This window comes from Symphodus melops (assembly GCF_947650265.1).
Source record: "Symphodus melops genome assembly, chromosome: 15".
NCBI classification, from domain to species: Eukaryota; Metazoa; Chordata; class Actinopteri; order Labriformes; family Labridae; genus Symphodus; species Symphodus melops.
This window is the reverse complement of record NC_136705.1, coordinates 15,084,375-15,097,669: the sequence shown is the minus strand read 5'-3', so window position 1 is coordinate 15,097,669 and position 13,295 is coordinate 15,084,375. Positions and strand designations below refer to the sequence as shown.

Here is a 13,295-nt window from a genome sequence, read left to right as displayed (position 1 = left end):
ATCACACAAAATGTGCTCACAAGTTAAGTGAAGTTCACACTCTCGGAGATGTTTTTTATTCATGAGAGAGATATTTATCAGACCTAAGCCTAACATTTCCATCTGAGAGTGCTTTTCTTTCTTTTAAAAAAAAAAGGTATCTGTGTTCGTGCTGGAAACAATTTACCATCAAAACAGCTGAGCGACTCCTCTGGACACCACAGAAAATCAATACCTTCACCTTCAGTCCTTCATTTACTCTCCTTCAGTTTGTGTGTGTGTGTGTGTGTGTGTGTGTGTGTGTGTGTGTGTGTGTGTGTGTGTGTGTGTGTGTGTGTGTTAATATAAAGAGCTGTGCATGAATGTGAAGGTTTGCTGTTTGCAGTGTCTGTGACATTGACACTCCTGCACAGATAAAGATTACTGTCAGTAGTCATTTTCGACATTAGATGCTCAAGATGCCACGAAGATTTAACATTGCACATTAGACTCCAGTCACACCCTGACATCTTACGATTTGTAGAAGATACTGTTTAGTAGTTCATAGTCAAGCTCATGTTCTCTTGATATAGATGCCACACGGGCATCATTTAAGCACACATTTTCAAGAGTAGTACTTCTGAAGAAGAAACATATATTTCCCCGTCTGCTTAGAAATCAAAACTACAGTACAGAGTATATCACATCTTAATGACAAGATCTCTATTATCAAATTCTGTTCGGTAAGCACCAGGTTAATGCTTTGTGTTTGTGCTTGTTTTATTTGAAGTCTCGCAGTGTGGATAAGCAGCATGCAGTCATCAACTATGAGACGGGGACTGACGAACACAAGGTCAAGGATCTGGGCAGCCTGAATGGGGTGAGTGCACAAATAGAAATATGCAAAACAGGAGGTAAGGACAAAGAGACAGGACAGAAGAGAATAGAGGAGCGTTGGCAGCCAGAGGGGAGAAACAATAGAGTTTTAGATTGAGATGGATTGAGCCGACAAATGAAGATAAATTAGTGGAGGGAATAAACAAAGACATTCAAAGTACACACCTTGAGGCAGAGGTCCTTAAGGGTCATTTGGTTGTCTTTTTTTTTGTCAATATGACTGTCTAATTTTCTGCTGCTAATCAATCTCTCTGTCAATAAAGATCTGTATCATGGCTTGAGTCAATTGGTATCTACATCTAATGATCCAAATTTGAACTTAAGGGCGCAGTCTGTTATTCAAAGATAGAAGAGGGTGAATAAAACTCAACACTCCACTTTGCCATCTTCTCATTAATTAGGAAAATACTGACTTAAATGTACAATAAGTCAATGTAATTTTCTTTAATAATCTACAATTCATAGCATGTAGATACAACATGTCCAGATGTGTTGTGATCATTGTGAAGGCAAACACATGAACATAACATTCCAAAACATCATGTTTTTGAATTTCATCTTTGATTAGTTTGTGTGCATCAATGTGATGTTAAACAAATGTCTTATAATCATGTTGCTCTGTTTCCTTAAGTTATGGGTCACTGATTAAAGAAATAGTCAGTTTTCCCCGTCCAAGTGGATCCATGACCTAATGTGATGGCAGCCTGGATATCAATATGTATTTGATTATGTCTGTATGTTTTTTGTGCATTTTAGTTTATTTCACAACCAGCGACACAGCAGTCCTTTAGCTATTTTCTTTGGCATGTTTCCCCCCCTGTGTCGGATTCTTCCCTACGCCCCACAGCTTCCGGTGCGGATTGGCAAGTGTTACTTCATGAAGCAATGCTGGGTCTGGTCTGTGGTCTGAGTTGACTTTTAAAGGGTTTTTTTTTTTGGTTTTTTTTGGAAATGAGTACATCAGCAGGCTGGAGGATGAAGGATATAATAGAGCTCACAAACATCTCTGTAATTCAGTATTATTACCGTCAGAAACATAAATGCACTCTGTGTTTTTCCGAGTTTAGATACACTTCACTTCTCGAGTTGACATGATAGCTCAGTAAAAACCAGCCACATGCTGTTAGTCATGTGTAGTGATTAGCATTCAGTCACAGCACGCCAGATTGAACACATAAGCAGAACATCCCACACATCCTCTCTAGCTCTCAGACAGGAAGACACAGTCAGAGCCACTTCCTGTGGTGTCATTGACGATCCAGCTTCTTTGGATTTAGAGGAAGTTTTTCTCCTGCTGAGTCAGTCAATACATAGAGATTTGTTCTGAGTAAAAACTGGGTTTGTCACACTTTAGTTTCTAGTACTCAAGGGGTGTGATAGCTGTTTTTCAGGCTGTCTGGAATGAATCTCACATCAGCGATGCAGGAATGTTTTATTACAGCAGCAGTGAAAGCTTGCTAGAATTTCATATGCAGTTCTGGGAAACCTGATCAGTGTGTGTGATACAAAGAGGAGAGAAAGGAAGGGACAGGAGTAAGAGAAAGAAGAAAGAAAAACATGTCGACATGAACATGCTCGGGCATTTGTTCCCACTATGCAGACACACCAGGATCAGCTGATTCAACAGTTCTGAATAAATTTATTCAAACCTGGTGCAGGTTCAACATCTCTGACTGGCAGCAAGAGTTTCCCTGAACTGAACACCAGCAAAAATATCTGAAGTACATTTAAGCAGGAGTTGGTATTTTCTCTTGACTGAAGCAGTTATACCTATGATCAATGGATTGAAATAGTAAATGCCTTCATTTTATGTTAGTTTGTTCTTCTATTCAGTTGACGTCTTCATATTGGTTCTTGTCTTGCCTTTGTTGTCTATCTGCAGACCTTTGTTAATGATGTCCGAATCCAGGAGCAGATGTACATTACTCTGAAGCTGGAGGACAAACTCAGGTTTGGATATGATATCCTTTTCCGGCCTCCCAATATTTCCAGCCTTCATTTTTATCAGTGACTTTATTATTTGAAAACAATATGAAACAGCAGCTTCAAGCACAGATATTTCATCTTAATTCTTTGCAGAATTATTGTTTAAGTGTTATAAATAAATATAAAACACAAATCATTTTTTAACAGAATTGTTTCATGAAGGATGTGTGCATGTATCATAACTGTGTAGAAAGTATTTCCTTAACCTGTTTGTCTCACATACCAACCTATTCACCGTGGTCAGAGGAGAGCTTACTGTCCCCGAGGAGGCTCTAAAGGTAAACACACACACGATCTGTACCCCTTAATGTTCAACACCATGCACATGTCGTAATATGTTTTTTCAATTGTTAATCTCCTACAAGACTAAATATCTTATTTGGTCTTGTACATATTAGTCTTTTATTACTTTTTTATTTAGTTTGTTAATTGTTATTATTTAATGTTTATATTTGTACAGAGACAGCACAGTCTACCGAAGTTAAATTCCTTGTTTGTTAAACATACCTGGCCAATAAAGCTGATTCTGATTCTTCTGATTCATTTAGCATGAAAAATTCACCAGCGGCCTCCAGCTCAGCAAGAAGGTTGGGGAAATCACCACCACTACAACCACAAGCAGGTCTCCCACCAAGACCCCCACAAAGACGCTGAAGTCCCCAAGTGGAAGCAGCCAACGGTCAGGAGAGAGCAGAGCAGCAGACGGGCTCACTTCCTCTAAAGACCCAGCAGTTAAACCTGTGGATTCTCATAAAGCAGAGGAGAGGTTGGGAGGTGAGAGACTAATTATACATAAAATGCAAAAATAAATGAAGCAAGAAGAAACAAACATATCCAATCTGTGTTCACATCCTGGAATATAAGTTTTTGGAGGTCTCCCAGAGAGAAAAAAAGGTTTTAAAGAGTCATCTTGCATGATGATAATCTAAAGTCTTCAGTACTATCTGTTGTCACTTTGTAAAGTTTGCACACCTAGCTACAGAACGATAGTTGATGTCTCAGCCTTCGGTTAATGTTGTGAAGTACGGACCCACAACCTGCGAGTCACTCACTGACTTTACTTTAGGGGTCTTCCAATAATATAGCACTCCACAATGTTTATTTGCAGAACAGTATCCCAATCTATGGTGGCAGATGCTCTTACACTAAAGATGGTGTGTGTGTCAGCATTTTATTTTACGTGTGATGACTAAACCAAGTCATCACACTGGTATATCACGCTGGTACGGTATATATGAAGTAACCATTTTTTTTTTTTTTGATGAAAAGTGTTTCTTATACAGATTTTACGATATTTGTGTTGGATCTGTTTTATATTTCACACAAGCTTCTGCCCTCAGACAACACATTGTTGAACAGACTTTGGTTAAATTAATCGTGTCAGGGTTTATTTTCTAAGGCCAGCAGGGGGTGGACATAGTCACAAGAGAAAGAGCTTTACCCGCCACACCAACATGCTGCCACTGTGTGCAATCATTAGGAGGTTCAGGTCTGCGGGTGTCCCTATTAATTGACATCCCTGACCAGGCTCGGGTGCTAGCAGGGGTCCTTGTTAAGCTCCAGATGTTAAAACAAGGCCACACAAGGCTTGAATTATTGGACGGCTTAAGCAATAACAGGGTCAGAGTGCCCGCATAATGCCAACCCATCTGCCCATACGACTTTCAGAATCAGAATTTTGGGTGCGACTGTAACAGGCGGCATCCACGGTTAGTGTATGTGCACACATACAGTGTTGCATGTCTTTACATCCCCCACTTATGTTTTTTAATGACACCCTCTTTGCGGTTCTGGGATAGTAATCCAGCAGTTTTACAACTGTTATACCAGGCCTCACCCACATATTGTACCATATTGTGAGCATACTTTCAGTAGCTTAATAGAAGGTTCTTTCCTTCTGCACGCTATTTAGCACAGAGCATCTTGAATAATTTGGGTAAACGGTGATTAAACTTACACTGCTCAGGGTAAAATGTACTTAAAGCAAGGGAGGGTAAAGGAATAAAATAGAGCAGAAGTTAACACAAAGGCCTGCTGGAGACCTTTTTTCTTCTCAAACTGTTTTTGTTTCCGGTCACTTTTCTTCTGGGCTGTCCAGTTTTTAGAAAGGAGTTACCACAGGAAGCTCACCCCATGGGAGCTTCCATTATAATGAAGACAGAGAGGCAAAAGGAAAATCCCTCTTTCATTGAAACTGAGGGTGTCTGGGAGTGAGAGTGAAAGTGAGCATGACAGCCAGTGTGCACGTGCGTGTGTTTATTCTGCTGGCTAAACTTTGAAAAATAGGTCAGCGGTGCAAGACCCCAGCAGAAGGGAATTAGTGCAGAAACACACGGATACACCAAGAGCAGCTGGGCTCACTTTGTGTCGTCATGATTCAAAAAGCAGTTTACACTGAGAGTAAGAGTTTGCACAGTGATATTATATATTTGTTAAAAAGGCCACTGTTAAAACTGCATTTAATGGCACACTTTCTGCACTTTTTTTTAAAGTAGTGCATGTTTATGCATCTGTCCTAGGGGATGCCACAGCAGTGCCTCGTGGGACCCCCCTGTACGGCCAGCCGTCTTGGTGGGGGGATGGTGATGCAGACGACGAGAACTCCTTCAAACAGGAAACAAAGCCATCCAACAAAAAATATGACAGCTCCATATCAGGTAGGATGCATTCTCGATTTGAACGTCACTTTCATTTTACCATCACACAAGATGTCCTTAATCATATATTAAAATTATACAGTGCAGAAAGTGACATGACATAAATTATGTGGCCAAAACATCATGGTGTAAAACTTCCAAATAATGCCTTTGTGTTTTTTTCCTCACATTATTCCATATTTTTAAACGAGCTCTCTTCAAATAAAGGTTTCATCCCTTTACTTAAACCATTTTATTTACAGAAGAACAGGGTGTCTCGATAGCCTATTATTAAGTTAATATTTAGTGCTCTGATGTGTTTGGTGTAAGTAAATTGACAATCTCACATTAAACAAATGTCTTACACTGTGCTAGAAAAAATCAGATGTATTGCAGGACGCCTGACAGCGCACAGTGTGCAGAATATTACACATTGAAAGTAAATACATGTTAAAAAAATGAGGTAAAACTTGAAGAGTTCTTTTATTACTGTCAGATTTTACAAGGTTATTTAAACTGTCTGGGAAGTGTTTTGAAAATCGCATATGTTTCGAATCTTCCAATTCCCTATTCATTCAGAACAAGCTGCATTCACATTTTCCCACACATGAATACTGATGATACTCTAACGGGTGTATTTAACCCATGTAGCCTATATTTCCTTCTATATTATCTTATTAGTGAAGCTGTGGCTTAATGTTACTACCCTCTTGCTCTGTTTATTTGCTTTGTGTTGGACGCTGAAGGGGTAATGACCAGCCAGAGTGTGTGTTTAACAACGTATAGTGCGCACAAAAGCTTTTTTCAGGGCTTGTATTTATGTGTGTTTGCTTACAATATGCGTGTGTGACCATTGGACGGTTGGACTGGGGGGATCCAGTTCACTGGTGGCGGATAGTCAGAGTAACAGGATTAGAGGCTACACTAACAGTGAAACGGCTCGGCACTGTGAAATCAGTCTGTGCCAGACTGATTTAGGGAAGACAAGTGTGTTCAGAAGGAGTGGGGGGAGGTTAATCACAAACGTTGGAGCAGACCGAAGAGTCCTTAAATCTCTCACCACATCTGGATGGATAGTCTGACACTGTCCTCACCAGCCTAAACAGGAATACTTCAACAGCTCTTTTAACAACCGGTTATTCCAACAACTGGTTTGCGTTGTACTTTGCAGATGTTTGTGTGGATTTTTGCAAATGTTTTTAGTTGGAGTGAAGTAAATGAGACACTCATTTTGGAGTAAATCTGTGCAAGCATGGTGATTTGAAACCACAAAGACTTTACCCCCAAAAAATGGGATTGGCTACTTCAATCATGGAAGAGGGTGAGTGCAGGCATTTTGCCTTCTTGGAGCATTAACTAGTTAAATGTTTGCTGATTATTTGTTGTGATGTTTGATTTTTATTGAGGCGCTTCATACCCCAGGGGTCGTCTTTTGAAAATAGTTAGAGACCACTCTCTTTATCTGCTACAACAGACCCTTAAATCAGACAAAGCAGGAAAGAAAAAGTGAAAGACTGTTTAAAAAAAGGAAGTAATATCCTTTTTATTGCATGTGTGTATCAGTTAGGTCTAGTGTTTTTTCTCTTCTCCCTGCCACTGAATAGGCCGTGTTGTCAAATCCCCCCACCCCCTTCCTTGTGTATTGTCACTTACGGCGATTGGGTTACGCCATTGCACCAGCTCCCCCATTCCTCCCATGACACACACAGACTCAGACACTCTGCGTTCAAACAAATCACTTGTTCACTCTATACTCCAGTGATCATTAGCTAACCCCTCTCAAATCCCCAGTAAGTATTCCTCTCAATTCCACTACAGATAAGCTAATAGAGCTAGCAAAGGCTTTTCATTTAAATCAACTTTACGTTGACTGGCAGTCTTTGGACTGTCCCCAGCTCTTAAGTGTTTTACATTTGAATGACAAACAACAAGTTACAAAGAGATTGTTGTTGTTATTCTTGGAAGTTTTAGTTTTATAAAACTTAATCATAACAGATTCATTTTCTGTGTATATTTTCCATATATTCAAGGATTTTTAATGTATAGTTGGATCTTTTTTTTTTTTTCTATGTTGTAGAGTATGATTGAAAACATTGCAGCTGGACATGTAAAACCTGGCCATAGCATTTATACCATAAGCCAACAAAAACAACATATGAACAGAGTCCCTGAAAACTTCCTGCAACTCTCGGGGTGAACTGTATGTGTGGACACAAACAGCCTGATTTTTCACTCTGACTCGACCCAGAATATTTCCAATGTGAGAAAGCTGCAGGAATATTCAGGAAAATTTGATTGAGCGGGATGGGGCGATCACCTTTATATCCTGTGACCGGCACATGACTTGTGAATATGATGATCTTAGCGCTGGGCATTGTGACTGAAAATGTTACCACGTTAAAAAATGTCCCATCAGTCTACATCAAGAACTACCACAATAAATGTGAAATCCTTATTTCTTTTGTATTTAAAGGCCGAATTTTTACTCCTGAAGGAAATTTGAGCAAACCAGATAGTTAATAGTGGTTTTACCATTCTTTATTGTCAGTACATGACAAACTTTACTTGAACAGAGGAGCATTTCACAAGCACAGTGCAGGAAAATGCTAATATGACAGTTTCCTCTTTCCAGTGTTTAGGTGGTGTAATTACAGGTTTAAATCCATCACATTTTTATGAAACTTTTTAAATATTTCTATTGAGAATTATGTTGATCATTTTGTCACCCATGCTTTGTTGAAGTACATATGGCACTGATGGTTTAAAACTCCACCCCCACCCAGCTGCACCTCTGTCCAACAGGGAGAGCGTCTTGCTATGTGGTGCATCTGTTAACCAGCAAGTCAGGAAGATTTCAAGGGCACCTGCATGACATTTAATTTACATTTTCAAGAGTGCATATGTGAAAACGGCTCTGGTTTAAAAAAAAAAGAGATTTTATTGTCCTTCTCTTTATTTAAACATTTTGTAAAAATAATTGAACCATTTTATTTAAAGATTCTGTTTCTGGGAAGACCCTCTTTGTCTCTTAAGTCCTGATGCTTCAAAATCATATTCTTTAAAACGTTAGTTATAAGAATTGTAGTCAAAATTCAGTCAGTGTAATTCTGCAATTCTTGCCTTATTGCTCTATTGCTCTGACTCTATCCACTGTCCTCTCTCTAAAATAAAGGCATAAAAAGTCCAAAAATAAATCTAAAAAAAAAGTGTGCAATGCTGTTCTTAGCCCACTTAAACATCAACATTGTAGTCAGTAATCTCACCATCTTTGTTGTGTTTTAATTCCCAGATAACAAAGAGGCACGTCGAGGGGAGAAAGCTAAAGAGGACAGCCTTCATGCAACCTCCACCCACGATTCCAGTTACTTTGACATCCCCACAAAGGAGGGTCACATGACCAATAACGGCATCCATGAGATTCCAACCAAGGACACAGAGAGCTCCGCCGCAGGAGGTGAGTCATTTATTTATTCAGATTCATTCGAATTAGAAGTACCTGTGTTTATTTTATTTTTTTTCAAAGTTTAAAGTTACTATAAGATTGAGATGTCTGTTTAGACCTTTGTAGTTCTTAATGTTTGCAGAGACAGTGAATCATAACCACATTTCTCAACATCAGTGCAATTTGGATTGTAATTATTTTGGATAGTTTTGGAAAGATTGGATCCAAGACAACCTGCCAAATCTACCTCTAGAGTTCACAGAGAAAAACACACGAGACGCAGCGGCCCAAATAAAGAAAACAAAATAGGTTCTACTGTCGTAAAAGCCAAGATGCAGTGGTCAAATACAAAGCAAATATTATCACAGTTTCACATTTATAAATCAGTTATTAATCCCAGAGGATGAACAGGATCTGTGTGTTCTCTGTCGAGCGAGGCAATCTCTGTGGTTGTCCTGTTATTTGCAGGACCGAGCGAGGAGTATGAAGATTCGAGCTCTGGATTCAGAACACTGTCCTTTTCTTTTGAGGCCTCAGGTTTGCCTGTGCGGCAAAACTTTTAAACAAAGAGCTTTGTCGTGAAGCAGGAGGGGGACTTGTGTCACCGGATGCGAATAGAAAGAACCATGGGGAACAATTACTTTTATTCACCCAAAACTTCACATCTATGTGTTAAGTGTTGCAGAACACTCTGGGAGTATCTGCAAGGCATGCTGGGAGTAAGAGTCTTTAGTCATTGTTCTCCAAAGGGACGTAGGCCTGAATTTAGTCTGGCAATCTGGCTGGACCCAGCACATTTATTGATTTAATTTTACCATAGTGTAACAGTCATATGTTCAAAATTCATTTTTTTTAAAGTGCCTCATCAATCATTAATATGCTTTATTACTGTTGTGCTACTGAGTGACAAACAGTGACCTGTTTCAAAACTGCAAATGTCTCCTTCCCAGCTCAGGGTCATGCCTCCTTCACCATAGAGTTTGACAACACTTCTCCTGGGAAAGTCACCATTAAAGACCATGTGTCAAAGTTCACACCCGACCACCCCAGACCTCGCTCCAGGAAGAGTGGAGCAGGAAGTGGAGGAGCAGGAGGGAGAGACTTGAGCACACTACAAGCCGCTATGATGGCATCGGAGAGCAAGGTGGCAGATTGGCTGGCCCAGAACGACCCTACTCTGGTGCGCAGCGAGTCAACGGAGGATGACAGCAAGAGCATCAAGAGCGATGTGCCAGTCCACCTCAAAAGGCTAAAAGGTAAAAGGATCTTTTTTATGATCATTTCTATGTGTTTGAACCGTGTAAATGTTTTCAATGGGCAGTTATCCTATTTTTCATTTACACTTTGCAGTATTATTACATCGGGAGTTAACACATGTTTCACAAGAATTAGCCATCATAAAACTAGTGATATGTTTACTTTTATTTTTGCTTTAAAATGTGACCTCGGACTTTACTGTTAAGTAGGAGGGGGTTGTTGGCAGAGCTAAAACAGGGGATAGAAATAGAAAATAAATAGTAATTCAAGTGTTTCAAACAAATAGAAACACTTGAAGCCCAATCTATTCCTCTCCTGCTCCCACTCTCAGTTAGAAGACTCAGCATGAGTAACGTAGAATCGGCCTCCATAGAATTGTCTTTTTCAGCATTGACAGAGTTGGTTAGGAGCACATATGGTTTAGGGAAGTGAATACATGACTAGCATAGTTTAAATGTGGCTTTTGTTGGTGCTGCTTGCACATTGTTCCATTGTGAAATATTTGTGTTTGTCACTGATTATCATGGCGGTGTAAAGAAAATAATCAGTTATTATTGCTTGTGAGCCAGTTGTCTTCTCCAGATTCACATATAAATTTGCTAAACAAATACAAAAAGTGGTTGGTAAATAGTACTGCATACTCCGTTTTTGAGCCACCCTGGATCACAGAGATGGGAACTCCTTGGGCCAAGTATTGTATTGAAAGTTATCTTAAGTTTCCCACCCCTACTGTTTGCCTCTTTGGGCTTTCTGCTGTCTGTCTTTGGAGAAAAGTTTTAGATTGCCATGTGAATCACATGGTCCTCTGCATCTCTTTGTTCCCTTTACCTAAAAAAGAAGCCAACTGCTGAGTCGGCTCCTGCTGTCAGGGGGGTTGTAAGGAGGCACCAGACCAGGCGTAGCTATGCAAGGCTTCATGCTGCCTTGTAAAGAGAAATGAATGTGATGCTATGCTAGGTATTGTTAGTCTCTATGCTGCTCAGGAGTTAATTAAATGGATGCCAATTTATGATGTTGCTGACATGTCAGGGGGGAGGGACCAGCAGGCCGGAGCTGATGAAAATGGAAATCTTGAAGACAAGAATTGAAAGCAGGGAGGCTCATTTATTAGATTCTGATACTATTGCATGCATCTCTGGAGAACAGAGCGATGCTCACCTGATGAGGATTATCTTACCAAGTGTTTGTTCGACTGACTTTGGGACCACTAGACGCTGCAGTTCAGTCTCTGATAGATGCTTGATGAGCTGGGTATTTAATTACACAAACGAATTATATCGGCACCTGAGTGGCTGTAAATGTGCTGTGGTTGTGACATCATTTCAGGAAGTGGAAAAACCATTATAAATGCAGAATACACAGAGAGAACTGGGCAGAAAAAAAAAAAAAAGAATGGACGAATGGTTGAGGGCAGGTGGGCAGCTGGATGAAGAGCTGCCTATTGGTGCGAGCTGTGAATATATGAAGAGGAAAACATCAGGTAATAGGCGGTTTGAGGAAGGTGGGAGAACCTCAGTGGAATCAGCATTCACAGCAATAGCAGCAATGAGGGACTGGACCGAGCAAAGCAGAGAGAGAGAGAGAGGGGCTTGTTTCCTGGGCTGCAGTGAAAGTAGGCAATGAGGAGGGAGCCGTTTTTGGCAGATAGTTGGTATAGTAACTGCGATGCAAATGATGACAGGGAAAGAAAGACTATGGACAGAAATTCATGCGTAGAAAAAAAACAGGTGTTTGATCATCTCTTTGTGTCTGTGTGAGAAGGCTGCTGAACAGAGTTGTAAGACATGTATTTTCGGTGCTGATGTAGGGTGTGTGTGTGTGTTAAGCATATGCTGCTAACACGTGGATTTGCGGTGCTGAAATCCTCGGCGTCTGTGTTCACTGCATGTGTGTGTGTGTGTGTTTGAGACATGCTCAGTGCTGATCTGAAGACAAGCGGTGAAGCATGGATGAGAGGCGTGATGTTTAGGGTGTGTCATAGAGGTACGAGGCAGGGAGAGAAGTAGAGGTTTAATGAGGTAATTGAGGAGGAAACGGAACCAAATCTTTTGATCTGTAACGTCAAGGTGAGTCTTCCTCTTGTTGCCGTTTACCGTAGAGCAGTGTCGTTTAACGGTCTGTTATTTTGAGTACTAACTGTTGTGAAAAACTGTGGATTCAGATCCCTGAGACAGGATTATAATCAGTTAAAGGGTTTAAATGTTTGATCCGAAATGATATTAAAATGATTATATAATGTGCTTTTGATTCATTTGAATGCAAATGTACTATTGAAATGGTTTTCTGAAGTTGTGTGTATTGTCTGCTGAAACATGACACAATCATGACACATGAATGACACAATCCCATGTATGTTTGGGGATTGCATGTTTGCTTCTCCGCTCTTGCAGCTGTGCATGCAAGCAAGTGCATCCTTGGCTCGGGTGCTCGTGTGTGTGTATGTGCGCATACTGTACGCATACACGTGGGTGTGTATGTGTGTGTGCAGCCGACGGTGGAGGCAATGGCCAGCTCCACAGTGAGTCATGGCGGGGCGAGCAGGGCAGAGCGCTGGACTCTCACAGATTCTTCTGTTCTCGCCTGGCCCTACCAACAGCTTCTTTGTCTGGTGCACACACACAGCATGAAAGACCTGCCTCTCTGTGTCTGCTTATCTGCTGATCTGCTCAAGCTACCGCTGTAACACTGTTCTGCTTTGCTCTCTCATTCTACTCGTGCTGTTTCTTTTCGATGACCTCTGCTTTGTTAGATTAAAAAATGGATTAAAGATTGAAAAGATGGAGGAGGTAGCTGGTGGAATGTGACAAATGAGCTGCAACCCCCAAAATATGGCCAAACCCCCCTGTGTAGAAACACTATTGATAGTCAAACTACAGCAATTATATACTATACTTACATAATATTATGGGAAATAAACGACAGACGCCTGATATTCATAGGTATTGAATCCTTAACATGGCTCATGCTCAAATGTTTGTTCTATTTTCCAGAACACGAAATGTTACTTTCTTTAAGACCCTCAAACTAATGAAGTGATTTGTAGATACTGCAGTCTAAGTACTACTACCCATTACAAGTGAACTGATTCCTATGTATAAAAAAGAGTGGAGTTCACACAC

General features: G+C 40.4%; 1 protein-coding gene across 5 annotated transcripts in view; it reads left to right on the top strand.

The window, feature by feature from the left end:
- The window catches only part of cep170aa (centrosomal protein 170Aa), a 38,266-nt gene that overhangs the window by 11,654 nt on the left and 13,317 nt on the right, over window positions 1-13,295 (top strand). For all 5 annotated transcript variants that reach the window (XM_079362502.1, XM_079362500.1, XM_079362499.1 and 2 more), the window contains 7 exons: window positions 749-838; window positions 2,738-2,819; window positions 3,064-3,119; window positions 3,390-3,615; window positions 5,361-5,498; window positions 8,767-8,931; window positions 9,870-10,175. In XM_079362502.1, the coding sequence (XP_079218628.1) occupies window positions 749-838; window positions 2,738-2,819; window positions 3,064-3,119; window positions 3,390-3,615; window positions 5,361-5,498; window positions 8,767-8,931; window positions 9,870-10,175 (1,063 nt within the window). The remainder of the gene's footprint in view (window positions 1-748; window positions 839-2,737; window positions 2,820-3,063; window positions 3,120-3,389; window positions 3,616-5,360; window positions 5,499-8,766; window positions 8,932-9,869; window positions 10,176-13,295) is intronic.